Genomic DNA, 24079 nt, shown 5'->3' with positions numbered 1-24079 from the left:
ACCAGTTGGACTTTATATGGATGTAGGTGCAAGTCCAAATGCAAAATTCGCCACAATGATGTGTTTGACAAGCCCAATTGCTGAGCACGCCGTGGAATCGAAACATTCGGGTCATCCTCCACACTGGCAGCAACAGCAGCAATATTTTCGGCCGAACGCACATTACGATTATGCACAGGTCTCACAATATCCGCTACGGATCCAGTTTGTTCGAATTTACGCACTACATTAGCGATTGTATGCTCTGTAGGCTGTCCACGACGACCAAAATCCGTCCGTAATGCTCGAAAAACATTTGCCGGTTTTTCATCATTTTTATAGCATAATTTAACAAAATTAACACGTGGTGCGATGCTAAAACGATCCATATTGTAAAATGGCAGACATTCAACTAACGATATGACGCTTTGGTTGACAGCTATGTCAAACGGTTGTCAGCGCAGGGCTGTATACTTCCGTAAGCCCGAAATGGAAAACCCTGTATAACACAACATATGTCGCAATAACCATTTTAAGTAATATGCGTTTGAAAACTCTTAATAAATCGTTACATTTTTCGTAGAGTGACCCCCATATAGAAATCAAAGACATAGTCCTATGTAAAAAATATTAATTGAATCGAAAACATATTAGGCTGTCAAAAAAGTCCTGCGGTATTTTTTTTGAATTTTCATTTGTTCATAAAATTAGCCGTTTTGTTCGATGACTTGTTCCCAACGAGATGCCAACTTCATAATACCCCTGTTATAGAAGCTCGCTTCCTTATTGGCAAAAAACTCGGATAGCCAATTTTCACAGGCCTCTTTTGTGGCTAACTTCTGACTACCTAGCTCGTTCGCCATGGACAAAAACAGGTGGTAGTCACTTGGTGCAAGGTCCGGACTATACGGCGGATGCAAAAGAACCTCCCATCCGAGCTCCCGGAGCTTCTGGCGCGTCACCAAAGAAGTGTGTGGCCTGGCATTGTCCTGATGGAAGACAATGCGGCCTCTGTTTATCAACGATGGCCTCTTCTTCATGAGTGCCAGCTTCAAGCGGTCCAGTTGTTGGTAGTACAGGTCCGAATTGAGCATTTGGCCATAGGGAAGCAGCTCATAATAGATTATTCCTTGACAATCCCACCAAACACACAGCAGAACCTTCCTGGCCGTTAATGAGGGCTTGGCCACCGTCTGAGCCGCTTCGAACAGCTCAAATTTGTGTCGGTGTATCAAGAAGAATAATTTTTATTATTCTAGAGCCCAACCTTAAATGTTTATACACAGAATATAAATTTTAATGATGAAAGTGTACTCGTACAGTACATTTCAGTTTCTGCTGAAGTGAAAAACTTTATTGCTAATTTCAAATAGGAATGTGTGCAAGGTGTTTTTAAAGATAATTTTCTTCTCCGTCGTAGAAAACTAGCTAAACCGTGAATATTTCTACAGCCAGGAAAAAAAATGGCCATTCTGCATAACCACGATTCCCGCTAATCTCCACATATTAAAACGTACCAAGCTCCCGTGTTAAGCAGTTCCAATTTTTCTCCGCAAACAAAACGTGACCATCGTGAGTATCCGTTTTTTTTGCGCTCCGTGGTCGCTATGTATCAGTTTACCCAACACAACACCTTTCGCCCCGTTAATGATGATGCCGAGGACGAGAACCATTTTATTGCGCGTATCCTTTCCGTTTTTTCGGACTCTTATTGTCGAATTGCTCCAGGTTTGTTTGTTTTACCGCCCGCTGATGGCTGCTGCTGCTCCACCAAAAATGCCTCTCCCCAATCTACACATACAAACAAACACATACCCACACCAATGCGACTATCCTCGTTTGCTTGCTAGCACTATCCAGCCTGATGATGTGGCGGTTCCCGAACCTCGAATGGTGGCTTTTCTTCGCCACCGTTTTCATTATACTGCAATAATTATACATTATATCGTTATAGTTATGTGGCGAAACGTCACGATTATTGTTGCTGAAACTATGACACATTGTACGGCTCGCGGCTGTTTTATTTTTTTTTTTTTTTTTGTGAGAATGCGGCGAGAATATCGGTCAAAAGCACGCCCTGTAGCTGCTTGCTTGGGTAAATAACACACGCTTTCATTTGCTTTTCCGCTAGAGTGGTTGGGGCGGAGGAGATTTTCGGTTCTCAGGATTTGCGGTGTTTAGCCCGATCCTGTTTGCGAATGGAGTTTATTTATTTATTTGTTTTTCGTCTTGCTTGCTCCTTGTGTGTGGGTGGAGGGCTTAGCGGTGCGCGAATGATAGGTAGTTGATTCTAATGCGGGTTTACGCGCTGCTTTCAAACGTAGGACTATTTCGAAAGGGTGCACCTGGTCGTTTATTTTGAAAGCTTCGCCCTATAGTAGCGACACAGGGTGCACTTTTTTCCACCACCTAATGACGGGAATCGAACATGCGTCACTGATCGCTACCGTTTCGTTTTCTATCTGAATGCGGAGAAAAGTGCTGATAGGGCAATGATTTAATGTGCTGTTAGGTCTTGAACTCGGCGTGATTCAAAATGATTTTTGGTTATCATTTAATCACTGTCGACCCGATGATCATTGCGTCCACCCAGAGCAGCATTTTGTTCAGAAGAGGATTATAGAGGAATACACCGGGAGAAGAATGGTACCGTATTGTCTCATATTACGAACAGTCCCAAATTCCGAACACTTCTTTTTAAATGTGAATTTACTACACTTTAATGTTATAAATAATTTAATAATGAAAGCCCTGACATTCTTTATGGTATAAGCTACATTCCAACATCATTTGCAGGTATCGATACAGCCTATAATTTATAATATTAGATATTTGCAAAAAGTGAAAGTCAAAAATATATAGAATGTTTGCGTTAGCAAATTCCGTAAAAAACAAGCATCGTTCATTTCCCAGTTTTTGTAGTTTTTCCAACTATTTTGTTTGTTGTTTTCATGTTCAGTGCTAGACAATGTATGAACCTACAATAAATGGGTGAAAAAATGATGTTTCATACAGAAATCTTCATTAAAATTAATATTGAAGTAGTGTTCGGAATATGAATCAAGTTTCTACGCATGATTTAAATTCCGAACACTTCATTTTCAAACTGAACTTCACTGAACTTGAATGTAAGAATTAATTGAATAATCAAAACCTGAAAATCTTTGGGTTTAAGCTTTCATTTTAACATAATTTACAGGTACAATATACAGCCTATAATTTATAATATTACGCATTTGCAAAAAAATGACAGTCAAAACCAATGATAAAATTTTTGCGTTAGCAAATTCTGTAAAAAAAAGCTCCGTAATTTTTCAGTTTTCGTAGTTTTATCAACTATTTGTTTGTTGTTTTTATGTTAAATGGTAGAAACGGTAGGAATCTACTATAAATGGATGAAATAAAATGATATTTTATGCAGAAATCTTCATTAAAATTAGTGTTCGGAATATGAATCAAGTTTCTACGCATGATTCAAATTGCGAACCCTTCATTTTTAAATGTAAATTTACTGAACTTTAATGTTATAAATAATGTAATATTCAAAACCATGACATTCTTTGGGTTATAGAGTTTATTTTAACATCATTTACAGGAATCGATACTGATCTAGCGCCCTTGGTCCCGAAACCATGTAAACTATAAGAAACAAATACAATCAATAATTACAAAAGCAAAATCCATTTTTTACGAGCATATCATTTTTCCAAAAAAGACTAGATAATTGACTTTAATTTGATATATCGATCATCTGAATCGGTCCAGTGGTTTAGAAGTAATATATTTTTGCATTTTTTTTATTGCATTTTCGCTGTTCGGAATTTGAGACAAAAGTGATTAAACATATTTTTAGTTTTTCACCATGAATATGTATTTGTAAATCAATTTTATTGTAGTAAAATGAAAAAAAGGCTCTATTGTATCCAAAAACCAAATTACTTTTGCGAAAGAGTACCATTTTGAGTAATGAGACACTTAAGTGTTCGGAATATGAGACAAAATGGTACCACTGAGAAGGCAACCAAGAAAGCATCAAAACGATTCCCGCTTGAAGTATTGAAGCAGCTGTCACACACCCACTCGCGATTTCGTTTGGTGGTTATCGAGTAAGCATTACCCCTTAAACTGGTTCAAATTCAAAAAGTAGCCATTCTGTTCATACAGAGCCCAAAGTGAAAAAGGAGTTCGATAACTCTGTCATTGTTGAGCAATTTTTCTCATTAAGTATTATTCTCTATCACTTCCTGAAAGCTTCCGGATATTTTTATTTTTTTTATATGAGAATGTTTTTTTTCCTGAATTCATCTTTTATTTTCTGAATTCATCTTTTATGTGCAAAATCAAAAAATATATGTATACAAAACATTTAAAAAAAATTAGATATGCCCAAGTAAAAATTCTATACTAATACTCAAGGAACATTCCAGATGTCCAAAATCTCCATTCGATGATTTGCAAAATGTCAGCTTTTTTTATCCAAGCTACCGTTTTGTCTCAATTTCCGAACACTCCATTTTGAAATGTAAACTAGCTGACCCGGCGAACTTCGTCTCGCCCAAATTGACGTTTTCTTACTAAGCGAACGTTCATATGTTTAATACCAGAACTATTCTTCATTTGATCTTCAAGTTGGTCTTTTTCAAGGTTGAGGCGAATGAATGAACTACAAAGTTTATCGCTTCTATGATAGAAAGTAAACAAATCAGTAAATTCGCGATGGCTGTCAAACAGTGCGGTGATGTGGAGTAAATTAGTCTATCTATTATCTTTTTATGTTGTTTGCATGTTTAAAAACCATGAAACCATAAAGACACGCGTTATTTCACCTGAAAATCATTAGAACAAAGAACAAAGATCAATTTCATTAGCGCAAAACAGCGAATGGACAACGCTTATCATGACGGAATTGTAGAACGCATGGGAATACAATTTTTCAAATTTTCCGACCTTCCTTCAGAATTTTCCGATTTTTCTCTCCACTATATTGATCTACGGGAAGAGACAAACAACACAAAATGATGATTGTTCGAATCGAACTATTGCTCCTTCGGGTTTTGCGCTTACCAAAACATTTGGGCTTCCATTTTTATTTAGATAGTTTTACTAAACTTTATAATTGGATAATGCAGTCTTCAGAAAACAAACGCAGCGCTGCGTTTGAGTTGAATTTTCATCAGCGCGCGCTCAAAGAAAACTCGTATTCTCTCTTGGTGCAAAGCGCACAAAATTCATAAGCACGACAGCGCAAAATGTACCCGGCGCAGAACTCAGATATTAAACATTTCTTCTCACTTGTGTGATGCGCGTCTCATTCTATCTACACACACACACACACATACACATTAAATTCTAGCGCCCGTATTGTCTTCGTTCGTTCTAAGCAAAGCATAAAAACGACAGCGCGCCCCCATTTGAACCGTATACGCTTGTGTGAAGAAGAATATCTCTACAGAGTGAGCAATCCAGATTCAAGCGCGCGGTATAGAAATACGGCGCAAGCACGGCGCGAATTTCAGCGTAAAACTCAGCTTAAAACTGGGCTTGCGCCCACGGCGCTGACAACCAAACATTTCATCTGTGTTTCGGAGCGTGCTCATTCACCAGAGCGCATGTGTGCGCAAGGACTAGGAGCTCAACTGGGTACAAAAATCTTGTTGCGCATCAGCACCAAGTTGCATTCTGAAGACTGGGATAATGAAAACATTCTTTGGGGTTAATGCTACATTTTAACAATATTTACAGATATCGATACAGCCTATCTTCTGTATATATATGAAAAACTCGTGTCACGATTTTCGTGGTTGAACTCCTCCGAAATGGATTTTCTTGAAATTATGCACAGAAAACTTGGTAGGCATGAGAGTCAAAAAGTCACTAGAAAATGAATTTAGTACTAGACAATAAAACAAAGTTTGAACTACATCCAAAGTTAATTTTAAGCACATGTTATGACATCCCAATTTATTACATTAAATGAGCTGAAAAATAAAAGAAAATGTTCTACTCCCCAATACATGTATATCATCTGTATAATATATATGCTAGAGCCAATAGGAGTGAGCGAAACAGGAGACACATTTAAATGAAAGCATATGAAAGCTTTTCGCATAGTTTGCCAAATACATGGCCCAGACAGAGAAAGATATATTCTCGTTCATGTTCTTCTTTATCCTCTTGGAAAACACTTTCCAGCTTCATTTTATGATGAGGTGTAATATTATCACGCTTCTATATGACAGCGCTGGCAGCTATGGGGATAGCGTGGTCGTGTGAAATAACTTAACATTTCAGCCGGCCTTGGTCGATCCCCATTGATGTCGTATGATTTTTTTTTTGGCACAATCACAAATGAAATGAGGAGAGAAAACAGAAAGAGATGTCTGCCGCATACATGCAAACTCTTTTTTAAGCTTTTAAAACAGCTCATTATTTGCGCATTTAACCCTCCAGCACACGAAACGGAATCATTTCTGCCGAAGATGAAATGTTTTCTGCCAACGCTAGTTTGGGTGTAGGATTGGGTGATCTTACATCGGTTGTGTCCCATTCACCCGAATTCCATTCACCCGAAACACGTTTACCCGAAGCACATTTACCCGAATGTAACGCATACCCGAATGACATTCACCCGAATGTAACAAATACCCGAATGAACATTTATCCGAATGCAACGTTTACCCGAATGCGACATTTACCCGAATGGGATGTTTACCCGAATGAAGCAGGAAAAATTCCGACAAATTAGTTTATGAGTTTTGTCGAGTCTGCTGTTAGGAAGTTACGAAGTAAACTGAGAAATTGTAATGAGGAGATTCGAAAAAGATGTTGAAGACTTCGCTGTGTCATTTTTAGAAATTAGTGTAGGCACAATTGACATGCTGTCTTCTTTCCTTTCCATATTGCTCTTTAAGACCAAGAGATCATTCATAAATGAGCATAGGTTATGAAATATTCCGAAAATTAATCAGGTAACTTCAACATAATTTTTTTTAAATTAATCTGGTAACTTCAACATAAAAAAAAACAAAAGTAACTTCAACAATAAATTAAATTTTGTACTTCCCACGAAAAATACTTTTTGAATGGAAATGAAAGTATGAGACAAATATGATCTTTATATAACACTGATCAGAATTAAATATACAAATACAAATACAAATATAGTAAAATTTGTGTATTATTTGAATATATCCTTCTTTTGGGTAAGTGTCGCTTTCGGGTAGATGATACATTCGGGTAATTGTTACATTAGGGTAGCTGTCGCATTCGGGTAAATGTTACATTCGGGTAATTGTTACATTCAGGTAAATGTCGCATTCGGGTAAGTGTCAATTTGGGTAGATGTTACATTCGGGTAGCTGTCGCTTTCGGGTATTCCACTCACCCGAATGTAACAGGGTGAGTGGAATTCGGGTGAATGTCTTTCGGGTAACTGTCATTCGAGTGAGATGGTTTCGGGTAAATGTGACACAATACTTACATCAATATTCAGAAGATCGATTTTTTCCTCTCCGATTTCCGATTTTTTGGATCTACTTTGTACTACAAAAAACGCAGAAATCGATCTTCTCTATAGGGATCCCCTTTTAACAAACGATTTCGTTTTTCGGGGATATTTTGGGGATACTAATTGAAAAAATCTAGATATTATCGCTGAGTGCTCATCCATTTTTCGATGGATTTAAGAAATGATTTCAAATTCCCCCTTTCAGCTAAAGCTTTCTTAAATATACTCAAACTCATGTACATTTTTGGCATATTATCAAAAAATTTGTTCCGCACACTAACGATCAATCTCATCAAAAACCACCTGACAAGCAGCAGTTTGTAAGCAATTTTGTAAGGTTGGTTATTACAAAACAAGTTGATACGATTTATATTTACACCATCCCATTCACTTGGGTGACAGTGAAATTTTTGACGAAATTGGATGGTGACATCAAGTCCAACTGAAGCGTTCTTTTCTAGAACTGAGAGTACTGGCAATACTGGCACAGTTGGATTTATGGGATTATTGTCAGTGGAGTTCTAGATGAAAATCAGTTGCTGCATTCTAATAATAACTTTCAATTAATTTATTTAATTAAATTATTCTATAACGGTACACAATAAATGCTCTGGAGAACAAAGCAGACAAATTGAGAGTGGCGGAATTTTTTCGTCTTGGGTCACTGTAAATATGAGTTAATGAACTTTCGGACTTAGAGAACCAAACAAAAAATTTTTAAGGTAATCTCCCACTTTATACACTGTTAAGATAGAACTAACTTCACAACGATTACCCCTGTCTTTTATATCGTTAAAATGAAATAGTTTACAATATTTCGTTTATCTTAATTCAACATATTTCTCAGGAACGATTCGGCCTTCTCAGGTTTCCCAAATATAACTTTTTGTCGTCGCGTCTCGAGTTTGATAAATTCGACACTCGATAATAAACCGAACATATCACCGACCCGAATGCTTTTAGGGAAATTCTCTCGGTTACTTTCTCTGGTTTCCTACAACTCTCCGCCTTCGCGATTGGATTTCGCTAAAAAATACGTGCGATAAATAAAAGAATGTATAGCAACAAATAGTTTCGCAGAGTAGGCGGCAATTCGCGTTTACATAATCACATAATTTACCTCAGTGAATCCTGATTCTTACCTTTACCCACTAACAAGTATCCCTCCCATGACAATCGCTAGGAACCCACGCTATATAGGCAACCCTTCTGGCCTTCGGGCGGCGAATATCGTACTAACATTCCTTCCCTTCCCCTGATGAGTGTAAGGATGCGGCCGGCGTCGTTATTGACTAGTTAAAGCTCGATTCACCGAAACTTGCACAATGAGAGTGATTTGCTACTCTCTACTCTCAATTCAGTGTGTTCTTTGTGCAATTTCGCTGATTCAGGCCAATCACGGGGAGCAACTACGAAGTGTACAGTCTACTCAAGCTCTTATTTCTCGGGAACGATCCGGGTGGCATGATGATGTGTTGATGTTATGCGGGTGGCGTGAGAATGCTTATCGATCGTCCGCTGGATGATCGATTTTATGATGACTCGCGTTTTGTTTATCGCGAGTGTCGCATATTGATTTCACAATTTCCAGCAATGGAGTGGAGCTGTTGTTTAGCAAATGTGAGTTAGATGCGGATGGATTGTAATGTAGCCATTCCTGGTAAGTGATCCATATTCAAACAAAAGTAAATCATATCCAAAAGCCTCATTTGACCTAGACTGGATTTTCAGTGTGTTATGGAGCATGAAGTTATATTACTTTCTTATACGCTGGACCTTTGTTATGTTAAGTTCGATTTAGATGGATTATTTGTTTTCTGTAGCTTTCAGTAATAATACGATGGCTAGGCTTTTGCAGCTTATAACAATCACAATTTTTTGATCCCACCAAAAGCAAAGCATTGACTTTCTTTCACATTTGTTTGGCCGTGAAGATGATGGTTAGAGCAATCAGTTGACAAACTCGGGCTTCGGTATCATATGTACGCATCCGGTCGGTTGAGCTCAGATCATCACACTGTCTTCATCATTCTTGCTTGAATTGGTTTGATCATCCTTAATCGATTCTAATATGTACAGTTCAACGAATGTATCTGGATGTCTGGGTTAAAGCTAGGTAATAGAGTCGAAAGACGAGTCACACGTGGCAAACACTTCTGCTCAAATTGTAATTTCTGACCAATCCCTTCTTCCTCCACAACGTCTATCGCCAGCGCGATTTTAGGTTCCATCGTACACACTTAACCTGTCCCGTTACGACAGTATCCCACACCGTCTTCCCGTGTCAGACGCAAAGGACACCAAAAAGGGAATACTCCGATGGTACGGATACATATTTGCTCGCCGAGGAACGTGCGAAGTCATGTTTACGAATGAGGGCTATCCCACATATTTTTTTTATTGTTTCTTTCCATTTACTATTTCGACAACGACTTGTGCGCGATTTGATGTGTGCCTATGGTTCGCATTTTGCTGATCTTTTTTTCGCCGCCCGTCTGATGGCGTGGATACGACCGTCGTAATCGCGAAACACTTGATTAGTGAAAGCTATATTCCAGCAGGTCCGGTGCACGTGGAACGCGGCCAGAGCATTTCGTGCGCTTGTTACCAGGGTGTGGCTCGCAAGTTGATGATGATTTTGATACTTAAATTTATGACCTCCGCGTGGAAACAGGAACCAGGTTGGCGTTCGAAACGTGTTATGGGGCGCTACTTTCATAATAGTTAGCATATGTGCGGTAATTGGAAAGGAACCGCCAATCGTAAGGATTCAATATTCGTCCACAGCATGTGACTTTGAAACTGCATTAATTGAGATAAAAAATAACTCTTTATGTACCAATAAATCAAAACACACGGAAACAAACAATCGCTGATAATAGGAACCGAAGCAAATAGTCGTACAAATGTATACCAATGAAACGCCGAGACCACAGCTAAAGCCGTTTCGGAATGTTCGTCGCACCAGCAAAAGTCCTCGGAATTTCCAAACGTAGCATTCTCGACTTTCCCACACAGTACCTGTCCCGTTTTCTCACACACACACTCTGTCCCAACCCCGGTAAGCCTGCTGGAATGTGACAACGCCAAACAACGGTGGCAGCCGCAAGGAAAAGGGACCTGAAATGGAACAGCTAATTCTCGCAATGCAGATTTTAACGCAAATGTGGTTTTATTTCCAGTTGGCATGACTAGAGACAATCTATATGTGTGCAGGTGATACAGAGCAGTGAAATTGTTCAGATATTTCAATAAATTAAGCCAGCGCATTTATCTAGTTTTTTTTTGCTTCTTCTGGTAGTATCGTATCGTACCGCCGTAAACAGTGTCCTCCGGTCCACTTGGAGCAGCTGAGAGTCAGACGGCAAATGTGGATTGCAGCTTTTTATGTGAGAATCTTATTACCGAATACGACCTTTGTTTGCTTTAATGGAACAACGTAACGAGCAGTCATAAATATTTATCTGTGTCTTCATGCACAGCACACCAAATTGAGTGCGATGAATCAATTCGAACTGATTGATTTATTACGAGGCAAATTGAGCCGAAAATGGTGGAAATAACAAATCTCGAATGTCACAAAACATTGTACATCAAAATCGAGTAGCGTTACATGAATATGAAAGTTATTTTTGTCACGTTGCATTCTAAATCATTTGAATAGTTGGATACATGGTAATTTTTCGATAACAATGAATTCATACCGCTGTCTGATATTGCTACTCGATGAAATCAATGTTCTTCACAAGTGATGAAGTTTGGTTTTGCAATGGATGTTACGACCCGATGCTTGTTTCAAAAGAATTGACAACGCTGCACAGTGGGGCGACTCCGTACAAAGGCTGCCCAAGCGAAAAAAGTGTCGTTAAATGCGAAAAACATGTTTTTTTACACAATATCGGGATTCTGAACACGAACCTGGCGAACCTCCATTTTTTATTTGGGGTCGTTCATAAACCACGTGATCTATTTTATTAGGATTTTATAGCACCTTTCTCCCGTAGTATTTTTTACATACTTTTTATATAATTTTATGATCTTTGATCACTAGTATCCCTAATGGGTGTCCTCCCTATTAAAAAAAGATCACTTAGTTTATGAACGACCCCTCAAATCGAACAAGTTCTGCTAGAAATATGAAGGTTTTTTTTTTATTACAAATTCAAACAATCATCATCTTCTTCTTCTTCTTCTTTTTTTTCTTCATAACTGTCATGAACTGGAAAAAAACATTAAAAAATCGAAGATGAGGAATTGGAGAAGTCACTCGATGAAGTTCCATGTCAGACACAAGAATAACTTGCAGAAATGTTGGGAGTAACGGAACAAGCAATTTCACAACCTTTTTTTTCACTCGGAATGATTCAAAAACAAGGCAATTGGGTCCCATATGAGTTGAAGCCGAGAGACATTGAAAGGCGCTTTTTCACCTGCGAACAACTGCTTCAGCGACAGAAAAGGAAAGGTTTTCTGCACCGAATCGGGATTGGTGACACCCGGCCATCCATCAACATCAACCGCAAAACCGAATATTCATGGTTCCAAGCTTATGCTGTGTATATGGTGGGATCAGCTCGGAGTCATTTATTATGAGCTACTCAAACCAAATAAAACTATTACAGGAGAGCGTTACCGACAACAATTGATGCGTGCGAGCCGAGCCCTGAAGGACAAGAGGTCGCAATACGCCGATAGACACGACAAGGTGATTATGCAACATGACAACGCTCGGCCCCATGTTACAATTGGTGTCAAAAACTACCTGGAAAACATAAAATGGGAAATCTTACCCCACCCGTACTCTAAACCAGTTTTTTTTTGTATTTTGTTTTTGAGTAGAAACTCATTCATTGGTGACTAAAATTTTGCAAGCGTGTAGAGAGTGACAGTCGCATCTTCTACGAGAACTTGCATCTGTTCTCATTAAGAGTTTTCAATTCACCTTTTTTTATTCTAAGTTGGGTTTCAACCCTTTGCGGTTTACTTCTTATCAAGTTTTTTCTTTCATTCTCTTACTAAGAAACTTTTTTTCATCCCATTTGTTTATTTTAAGCTCATTAGCATTTAGTTGTAACAAAGCCGAATTTTAATCGTGTACATGTCACATGTTTATCATATCTATAAATAGAACATTACACAGTTGCCATTTTCGGCGTAAGAGTATTCTTCTATGCCATTGCATATGGTACATTTGCACAGTATACATTTAGGCGTAACATATTTCCTTCTGTTCTTCCATTATCCAGTTAGACCACCGGACAGCGGAGACAGTTGATATGATCATTGTTGAGTTATTAATAGAACAGCAGCTCGATGTTTCTTGCAGAGCAGAGCAGTTGTATGGATGAATCGAAATTATTTCGACCGTGGATCGATCTCCACCGCTGATGATTGATTATTGCGTGGACGTAGTTATTCTGTAACACCACAAAGATGGTCAATGAGGGCCCTGAGTATTGAACTCACGATCGATCCCTTACTAAGCGAACGCACAACCAATGTGGCTACGAAGACCCCCTAAGCTTTGATGGTCATTAAAAAGTGCCTCATTACTCAAAATGGTACTCTTTCGTGAAATTTATTTGATTTTTGGATACAATAGAGCCTTCTTTTACATTTGACTGCAATAAAATTGATTTACAAATACATATGCATGGTGAAAAACTAAAAATATGTTTAAGCACTTTTGTCTCAAATTCAGAACACCATTTTTGTTACTGATATGATCGATATATCAAATTAAAGTCAATTATCTAGTCTTTTTTGGAAAAATGATATGCTCGCAAAAAATTGTATTTTGCTTTTGTAATTATTGATTGTTTTTGTTTCTTATAGTTTACATGGTTTCGGGACCAAGGGCGTTATATCGGTATCGATACATGTAAATGATGTTAAAAAGAAGTCTATAACCCAAAGAATGTCAGGGTTTTGAATATAAAATTATTTATAACATTAAAGTTCAGTAAATTTACATTTAAAAATGAAATGTTTGCAATTTTAATCATGCTTAGAAACTTGATTTTTTCCGAACACTAATTTTAATGAATATTTCTGCGTAAATAACATTTTATTTCATTCATTTATTGTAGATTCTTACCATTTCTTGCACTCAACATGAAAATAACAAACAAAATAGTTGAAAAAACTACACAAACTGTAAAATTAACGATACTTGTTTTTTTACAGAATTTGCGAACGCAAACATTTCATCATTGGTTTTGACTGTCACTTTTTTTGCAAATGCGTAATATTATAAATTATAGGCTGTATCGATACCTGTAAATGGAGTTAGAATGAAGGCTATAACCCAAAGAATTTCAGGGTTTTGATTATTCAATTATTTATAACATTAAAGTTCAGTAAATTTACATTTGAACATGAAGTTTTCGGAATTTGAATCATGCGTAGAAACTTGATTCATATTCCGAACACTACTTCAATATCAATTTTGATGAAGATTTCTGCATAAAATACCTTTTTTTCACCCATTTATTGTAGGTTCATATATTCTCTAACACTTAACATGAAAACAAAAAACTAAATTGTTGAAACAACTACAAAAACTGAAAAATGAACGATACTTGTTTTTTACGGAATTTGCTAACGCAAACATTTCATCATTGGTTTTGATTGTCACTTTTTTGCAAATGTCTAATATTATAAATTATAGGCTGTATCGATATCTGTAAATGATGTCAAAATGAAGCCTATACCTCAAAGAATGTATGTGTTTTCATCATTCAATTATTTATAACATAAAAGTTCAGTAAATTTACATTTAAAATGAAATGTTCGGAATTTGAGACTGTTCGGAATACAGTGATAGACATTCGTTTAGCCGTGTAGTTACTTAACAATCGATCCCGGGATAGGAACAGTCAACATTATACGATGTTTCGATTAAAAACGCGAAAAATACTCGGACTGCAATTTAATACGTTTTTTTTTATTTTTTTGGATTGCTTTTTCATAGGTCAATATACATTGATATGGGAAAGTATGATATCTCTTAGTGCAATGTTTACTATTTGCAAGGTATGGTGAATTGCTCAAACTATTACGTCTCTACACCTCCTCTCAAGTTCACCAGTCCTAATCCTCTACGATGTTCAACAAACAAGACTTTGCCTAAGGCTTTAGTTAATGTATCTGCCACCTGACTCTGGGATGAAACCTTCACTAGCTTTAGGATTTTTTCGTGTACTTTTTCTCGCAGAAAATGGTAGCGCACATCGTAATGCTTTGATCGTCGTGTTTCAGGATTTTCCGAAACATTAATGCATCCGGAATTATCCTCGTACATTTTCACCGGAAGCTGTACCTGGAGATTCAAATCAGCCATGACTTTAAGTAGCCACATAAGGTACATCAGACTGCCTACCAGTTCACGGTAGGGCTCGTCGACTTTATCATCTCCAACGCCAGGCTTTAGCTTCAGGTTTTGTTCCATTGGGGTCGCTGCGATATTGCATCCAGACATTCCGAATTTCTCCAGCAACCGCTCGGTATAAGCTCCTTGATCGATCTGCAAAACTCCTTTCTCTGGATACATACGAATACAAAGTCCCATGAAGTTGCTTGGTTCCCCCAGATCCGTCATACGAAACTCTCCAGCAAGACTGTCACGTACTTCATCTACTACCGCTGCATTGCTTCCGCACAACAACATATCGTCCACATATATTACCAAGTAAACAACAGTATCCCCATTGATTTTATAGTATAGACAAACATCTGCTGCTGACTGCCGGAAGCCTAAGCTGGTGATGAAGTCATGGAACCGATCATTCCAACATTTTGGGCTCTGCTTCAAGCCATACAATGAGCGACGCAACTTCAAAATACACCCCGGCCTCAAGATCGTTCCATCGGGTGGGTGCATATACACGTCTTCTTTGAGCATTCCATTGAGAAACGCAGTTTTAACGTCAAGATGTCGGAAGTGAAAAACGTTTTGCACGCCAAGAGCCAACACAAATCGTATCGTGGGAAGACGAGCTACCGGTGCATACGATTCTGCAAAATCCACTCCACGTTTCTGCAGAAATCCACGTGCCACCAGTCGCGCCTTGCATTGCTTTAGATTTCCATCACCTGTGTCCTTTCTTTTAAACACCCACTTTGAGCTAATGACCTTTACGTTTCCCGGATCTTTCACAACCGTCCACGTTTCATTCATTTCCAATGCTTCCATCTCCGATTTGACCGCTTGCATCCACTGATCTTCATCCACTCGACCTTTAATGTCCTGATATGATTCCGGTGCATCCGAAACGAAGCATTCAAGGGCCATTGCAAGGTTCGCCGAAAGATCGTACTCCCCGCTTCTCATCCAGGCAGGCGGCTGACGGTTTCGTCCTGGATTTTGGCTATCTTCCGGTGGCTCCTCCTCTGGATATTGCACTTCTTCCGGAAAAACGTCTTCCATATCATCAAACCCATCCCCAACTGACAAAAATTCGTCCGGATCTTGATTTTCGTTTTCAGGTCTCTTACTAGCTTCAATGTCACTCACGTCAACCACAAGAGGTAGTTCTTCATGAACTTGATTTCTGATCGCACCTTTTTTCAGCTCGTTAAACTTTACACTCCGCGAACAAATGATTTTCTGCCTGGCGGCATCCCACAGTCTCCAACAATTCACCCCGTAACCGAGAAAAACACATTCCACGGAGCGATCGTCGAGTTTCTTCGTTTGTTCCTTCGGGATCGTCGAGAACGCCTGACATCCAAAAATTCTGAGATTCGACAAGTCCGGCTTTCTTGAAAACCAACCTTCAAATGGTGTCTTTCCCTGCACAGCTCGGGTTGGGCTCCGATTGGTGAGATAAACAGCGGTGTTCATTGCTTCACCCCACAGCCTTTTGTCCAAGGCGGCATCGATCAACATCGCACGAGTCTTTTCGCAGAGGGTGCGATTTATTCGCTCAGCCACACCGTATAACTCTGGAGTGTAAGGTGGCACAAATTCCAGCGTAATACCCTCAGCAACACAGAATTCCTTCATCTCTCTGCTTCGGTATTCTCCGCCATTGTCGCACCGGATTCGCTTCATTTTGGTCTCAAAATGCGTCGTTGCCATTGCGTGGAATTCCTTCAATTTCGAAAAAGTTTCATCTTTCGTCCTCATCAGATACACAACAACCATGTGCGTCCAGTCGTCGGTAAACGTTATATAGTATTTATACCCATCATAGGTGGTGGGCGTGATTGGACCGCACACGTCACTGTGTACTAGCTCAAGCGGTTTTGTGGCTCTGGTTCGTGTACCACCGATGTGTGCTCTCGTCTGCTTTGCGCGGGCACAATCCTCACAAAAATCCAACTTTTCAGACAACTTGTCTTCTACACCAGTGACCATGCCGTGTCGAACAAGTGAGCAGACACTCTCCCTGTTGAGATGTCCTAGACGACGATGCCATATGGAATTGACGTTCACTTCGGCCACTGCTGCTTGCGCTGATAATCGCCGCTGTGCTTTAATCCTCAACCAGTAGATGCCGTTCTTCACAACAGCTCGAGCAAACACCACTCCGTTTTTCGAAATACTAGCGCCCTGCCTGTCAAAGACGACTTTGTTGCCACGTTCTATCAGTTTTTGCACCGACAACAAGTTATCCCTGCATTCCGGAACATAAATCACGTCATGAAGAGTCACCTTTACTTCCTCCTCTCCATCCGCTATGCATCCCACTATGTGGCCACCCATGGTGCCACACATCTTTACACCATCCATAGCGATGGCGATCTGAAACGGTGACGTCAACTCCGCCACACCGAAAAACAGCGTTACATCGTTAACGAGGTGTTCAGAACACCCTGAATCGAGAATGAACCAAGTTTCGCTCACCTGCGAGAAGCTGGAACTGTGGACTGCCATGGCAAATGCTCTATCCTCGCTTTTGACAACTGCTGCTCTGCCGTCTGTGCCGGTACTCGCTTTTTGCGGACAATTTGCCATCAGATGCTGTTCAGATTCACAGATGAAGCACTTGCGTTTCTGTCTTACCACTTTCTGCTTTCGTCCTTGTAGGCTCATAGCTGATGAAGTCGCCTGCGACGATGCATCTTCCGATATCGAACAACTAGCAGCGCTCATACGGAGTTCCTCCTCCAAGAAAATAGATTTTGCCTTCGTCAAAGTCAAAGCTTCTTCGTCCATAGTTTGCAACGCAGCAATGACCGGTCGAAACTTTTCCGGCAACAACATCAACAATCGCACCACCTTATCAATTTCATCGAACTCTTTCCCAACGTCGCGCAGCTCCCGGATGATTTTTTCGAAACGCATGAAGAATGTTTGCAGTTTTTCATCTTCACGAAGTTTGAGGTTATGTAGCTCCATTTCCAACAACAAACGTTTGGCTACACTCGACCGGTTGAATGTGTCCTTCAAGACCTTCCACACATCGAAGGTCGTGGTACAGTCACGAGTCATGTCGAGAAGATCGTCATGGATACACCGTATGACCAAGCCTTTTGCCTTCTTGTCATCCCGTTTCCATTCATCCTCCGGCTCCTCCGGCTGTTCCCCCTTCACATGTTCCAGCAAACCTTTTTCGTCGAGCATAACCTCCATTCGATAACTCCATTCCGCATAGCCAGCTCCTGCAAACTGCCGGATTCCAATTCTTTCGACGCTTTCTTCGGCCATGTCGTGCGGGTCCATAACCTGTAGTTACTTAACAATCGATCCCGGGATAGGAACAGTCAACATTATACGATGTTTCGATTAAAAACGCGAAAAATACTCGGACTGCAATTTAATACGTTTTTTTTTTATTTTTTTGGATTGCTTTTTCATAGGTCAATATACATTGATATGGGAAGGTATGATATCTCTTAGTGCAATGTTTACTATTTGCAAGGTATGGTGAATTGCTCAAACTATTACGTCTCTACAAGCCGCACTTGGAAAAAACTTGAAACACTTACAAAACAACAAGGAATGTTCTTTTACAAGATAAATATTAGATGGGCAACGTAAGAAGTTGGTCAGATTAGTGATCTACGTAGAATTTAAAGGAATGGCGAAAGGTATTCTATTGACGGAAGAGGGGCGGAAAATAATAAAGATATTCAGTGAACAAACGTTTTCTAATCGCTCGATCGTAACAAAAATTGGTCGATCTGAGAAAGTGGTACGGAATTTCTTTAAATAGTGCCTGAAATATGGGATATAACGACCAACAAATGGGAACACCAAAGTTACTTTGCGTCTTAAAGGTCGAATAAGACACGAAGCAACCAAGAAACGATGTCCTGCTCATACATTAAGGCAGAATCGGTTGTTCCAGTAACGAAGAGGTATATTGCGCTCATCTTGAATGAGTCACCAAACATAATGTGGAAGAAACCTCAAGGGAAGCCGAAACTGACCGCCACCCATAAGCAGAACCATCTCATTTTCGCCGGGCAATACATGGAATGGAAACTAGAATGGAGAAATGTTGTATTTTCCGGCGAAAAAAGTTCAATTGGTACAATTTAAGTCGACGGAATGTCGTGAGATCGAAGCGAAACTTTGGGGGCGGAAGTTTGACAGTGTGGGGAGCCGTTTCCTGTCACAGCAAACTTCCCATTTGTTTCATTTTCACCTGAATGAGCTCCGAAAAGTATCTTCAATTACTGGAGGACATTTTGATTGGGCATATTGAGAATAATGCTACCGAGGATATCGTTTTTTCAGCAGGATAATGCATAGATCCACGTTTCCAAGCAATCGAAGACATGGTTTGCTGAGAAGGACATTCCGCTTCTTGAATGACCTGCTTGCAGTCGATTGCAATCCCATAGAGAATCTTGGCCGAGATGGTCTATGCAAACGGATGACAGTTTGACAACATTTCCAGCCTCAAGGCAGTAATTCAGGAGTGTTGGGCTATAATCAATATGGCAACACTTTAAAAGCTGTCTGACTCGATGCTAAAACGAGTTTTCAAAGTGATCCGAAATGGAGGTGGACATACTAAATATTAGCTACCGATTGGACTCGAAATTTGCCGCACAAATGTTCTTTTATTGAAATTCTAGGATGCGGCTAATGTCCACCCTGATTCCACATATTTCAATTACTTAGAAAACAAAAAGTGAATTTATACTTTTTTTAGAATGAATTCGATGAAAATAAACAATAATAGACTTTTATGAACAAAACTGTACAAATAATTGACTTATTTTAAAAAATATTGAGAAAAAATAGGGTGCGGCTAAACGAATGTCTACCACTGTATGAGACAAAACGATAGTCCAATGATTGACATCGTCCAGGTTCATTTCAGCGGCTTCCAAATGTCTACCGGAATCTTAATGGGCCTGATTCTCGAATACACTACGAATACACTTCACGGTGGAAACGGAATGAAACGCATTCGCGATGACAACGGTACGGTGTCGACATCTGGATGCGAGATTAGTTTCCCACTAAATTTATCATTATAATATCAAATTATCTTCAGATGAAATTTTTGTGTGAGATTATTATATCACATGAAGAAAACAAAGTTTTCCACTCACATTGAATATCAGTTTGATACGAAGAAGTTAATTTTCATTAATGATTTTTCATTTGAAAAGTGCTCATTAACTCACTAACTCTTAAAACGTAGTTCAATGGCGTGCCGTTTATTTCGTTTCCACCGTGAAGTGTATTCGAGAATCAGGCCCAATATTTCTAGTAAATACTCGCTTTTCGGAACTTCGTCTTAGAAATTTGCCAGTTTGGTTTTCGATGTTTTCAGCTCAGATGCTGATAACATGTGTCGAGTTTGAATTGCTTCGAAAATTTCGGTCACTTTTTAAGACAATTCTGACCACACTTGTAATTCCCAATGAAAACTATCATTGCACTCTACCATTCCCACCCTATTCACGTCTTCCATTGTTAGCCCGGATCCGAGAGGTCTTCCGCCTAGCTTGCTTATCCTATGACCTCAACTCAACTCAACTCCTCCAATTCATCTGACATTCATCGAAAATTTGTGAACGACGCTTCATGAAATTACTCAAATTATGAGCCTTTTTATCTATCCAAAACACAAAAATAAATAAGAAAGATTCTTTTATATGAATTTTTCTATAGTAAAATTCTCGCGTAATTTTTGAAAAGGTCCTATGTAACAAATGTAAACAAATCGAGTTAATGGATGCACGCTATTAGTTTTCAATCATTGAATGTATTACAAAAACGATCGTTCACGTATCTATCTTCTTCATCTTTTTGTTGCCGATACAAAAAATATCCAATGTACAGATTCGAATTTTAAGCACCCGGCTGTTACTTCGGACGCCACTTTCCTCCGACGGCCGAAACGTCCGAAGTAACAAAGCAGTCAATACAACTCGCAGTCGTACTTCGGTCGTTTTGGAATTTGTTTCTTACAGGTGTTGTTATCGATTTCAGTGCAATTCAACGAGTAATAACAATAATAATCAGTCTTTAGAACGAAATGCTGATATTTGGATTGTTGTTTATTAGTTAGTTTCAATTTTTTATAGTGCAACGTAATATGTCCAATGTGCAAACGAGGGCAGTCAAAACGTCCAATGTAACATTTTTCGCTCCGAGGCTTCAACCTTAATCTCAAATCACGGAACAATAGTTACGATTGGTTTTACGGAGTTATTCTTGACAGCTAGTGGTGAAAACAGTGATAAAGATTGATAGCTTTTAGGACAATTCGCGAAATAATGTTCGGGTCTTCAACTACGTTTTTCTCGAGTTGGCGAAAATGTTACATTGGACCTTTTCAAAAGTTACGCGAGAATTCTTCTCGAAATAAATCCATCAATCATTAAACAAAGACGAATGAACTTTCGAGTATAAAACAAACAAAAAAGAATCACAGACGGGTGACGTATTCAAAATCTCGAAAGTTTTTTTTTTCGAAACAATATGATAAAACTATCATGGTCGTGGGTGTCACTCCTTCGAAGGGCGAAATGCATCATAGATTTAAGACGGTCTGTGATACAGTGCGCGAGTATACGAGTTATGATTTTGTGCGCTAAATGTCCAAACCAAAATACCCATAATTGTGGAAGATCATGGCGCAATAGTTTTGTATTACAGTTAATGATATATTTTAAAACAATTATTAACCAGACAAACGTTATGCACCAGGCAAACGACCTTATTAAAGGATCGTATCCTATGTTTCAAACTAACTGAGCGGTCAGTGGAACACAGGTTTCCTTGCGAGAGACCGCCGCTTCCGATTCGGATCCAGTCATCTTGGCGGCTTGGGCCACCTCGGGTCCTTATCCTCGTGAAATGGGGACTCCGTCCTCATTATATTGACCTCAGAACAAATTTAAAAAAAGAAAAACGAAAAAAATAATTTATAATAGAAATTACGCTGTGAGGCATTAATACGCATTAATAAGCATGATGTTTTTCCCCCGCCACAATATTTCTAACCTACTACACTTTTTCTGAGAGATTGTTTCTGTTGCACTTGTTTTCTGCTGCGATGTCAATGTCACAGTTGAATTAAAACTTACGGTTATTCTTCCGATACTGACCTTTTAAGTTACTGGACAGAAATACATGTTCCCACGCTTGTGCGAGCTAAACTTTGGTTGCATCACAAATGTAAAATTAACATTTACAATAATTGTCAAACAGTTACTCGTAATCTATTGGGTACAAAAAATCTGTCAGCATACAATAAGTCTAGGAGACAATTCAATTTAATTATCATCAAGCCTCAACGCAATCAATAATCGTCTAGAATAACCCCTCAACTGGACGTAAAAACATGTCCATTCATATCATACTAACCACACCAAACCACCCCCACCAATCCATTCAGCGATTACGGCAAACAATGGGCGGCAGCAATCTGATGAATACTTAACACCCCTTTTCATACGCCTTTTTTTTCATTGTAATGCATTTCACAGATCGTAGCTTTCTAGTGGCCAATGCACAGCCGGAATCGTGTCACATCATCTTCTGCTCGGATGGATTTTGCAAGATGACCGGTTTCACGCGGGCGGAGGTGATGCAACGATCGGCGTGCACCGAATTCCTGCAGGGACAGATGACCTCCCACACGGTCGTCCAGTCGATCAAGGAAGCGCTCAGGAAGGGCGAGGAGAAGCACTTCGAGATACTGTACTACCGGAAGGATGGTGAGTGTGGCCAGTGAATAATATATTTTCCTTTTTTTTTTTTCAAATTGCTCGATTGTGATGACACTGGTGCTCTTAGTGTCCGAGTGTAATCAAATTTCTTCTACTTCGTTTGACCAGGATGAATGAGAGGAAACGATAAATACACCGCGAAAACTCTACTATTGCCAAGTTTTCAGTGTATCATCGCGGAATATAAGAGCCTCATAATTTCTGTGAACAAGCAAACGTGGGCTTATAAATTTTCTAGTGTTCGTGCCAAATGTTGGTCATTGCGAACTTGGCATAGAGCCAATCGTTGATGCCGTCTGTACACGGAATCAATTATTCAGATTATTGCGAAAAAAATTGAGATTCGATCGAAACTCAACACGAAAACTATCATCCAATGATTCCAAAATTACATCCCCTAATCACCTGGAAGAAGACGCCACCTATGAGTGGATTTGATGAGATATATTGTGGGTTGGCACATTTACACCTAGATGTCGCTTACTCTACAACGTAATGCCGCTTACGGCACTGAAAGAAACGTTTAGGTGCAATCTTTAAGTATTAGTATCGCTCTCAACATTATATCGACGTAATCCCATTGGAGGAAAAGTATTGTAATGAAAAAAAATTATATAAAATATATTTTCATGTATAACAAGAATACGTTTAACGAATAAAATTTCGAATACTCAACTAATCCATTGATTGTATACCATCATGTTATGTATATTATTAGTATGAATAATATTCTCTGCATAATTTCCATATCATTTCATTGGATGTCACAGGTCTGGTTTGGTTCAGGCCAGGTTCAAGTAACAAGTTCAGAATCACAAATGTAGCAATGCGAAACAAATTATTGTTTGAAAAAAATGTATTTTGCTGTAGTAATACTGAGGAAAATGAGGAACGGAAGATGCTGCCGGTTATTTTCTCGTAGGGTAATTAAGAAAACAAATCGACCAATATTTCAGATACATAGGGCCTAATTCACGGTGAAAACGAAATTATGTGTATCCGTGACATCTGGATACGAAAAAAATTTTCCACTAAAACTTATCATTATAAGAACAAATTATCTTCAGATGAAATGTTTGTATGAGATTATTTTACCACATGAAGAAAACGTAGTTTTCCATTCACATTGAACACTAATTTGAAACGGAGAAGTTAATTTTCATTGATCATTTTTATTTGAATAGAACTCATTCTGCCTGAAATCCCACTATTATCTATGACGCCTCACTAACTCGTGGAAAGTAGTTCAATGGTGTGCATTTCGTTTTCACCTTGCAGTATATTCGAGAATCAGCCCCATAGTGTACTCTGAATCTAAGCATATTCACATCCGACTCAGGATGCAAGTGCTTCATTTTCTGAGGTGGAACTTAGCCTTTTCTTCTTCTACTTCTTGAATGGCACCAACGTTTCTAGAGGAACTTCGCCGTCTCAACATAGTATTAC

At 39.0% G+C, this 24079-nt stretch overlaps 1 protein-coding gene across 8 annotated transcripts in view; it reads left to right on the top strand.

Annotated features, from left to right (window-relative positions):
- Positions 1–24079, top strand: part of LOC129771754 (potassium voltage-gated channel subfamily H member 6) — a 405800-nt gene that overhangs the window by 85683 nt on the left and 296038 nt on the right. For all 8 annotated transcript variants that reach the window (XM_055775755.1, XM_055775760.1, XM_055775754.1 and 5 more), the window contains exon 3: positions 22391–22621. In XM_055775755.1, coding sequence (XP_055631730.1) covers positions 22391–22621 — 231 coding nt within the window. The remainder of the gene's footprint in view (positions 1–22390; positions 22622–24079) is intronic.

Source organism: Toxorhynchites rutilus, chromosome 2 (genome assembly GCF_029784135.1).
Source record: "Toxorhynchites rutilus septentrionalis strain SRP chromosome 2, ASM2978413v1, whole genome shotgun sequence".
Lineage (NCBI taxonomy): Eukaryota > Metazoa > Arthropoda > Insecta > Diptera > Culicidae > Toxorhynchites > Toxorhynchites rutilus.
This window is presented reverse-complemented; position numbering and strand designations above follow the sequence as displayed.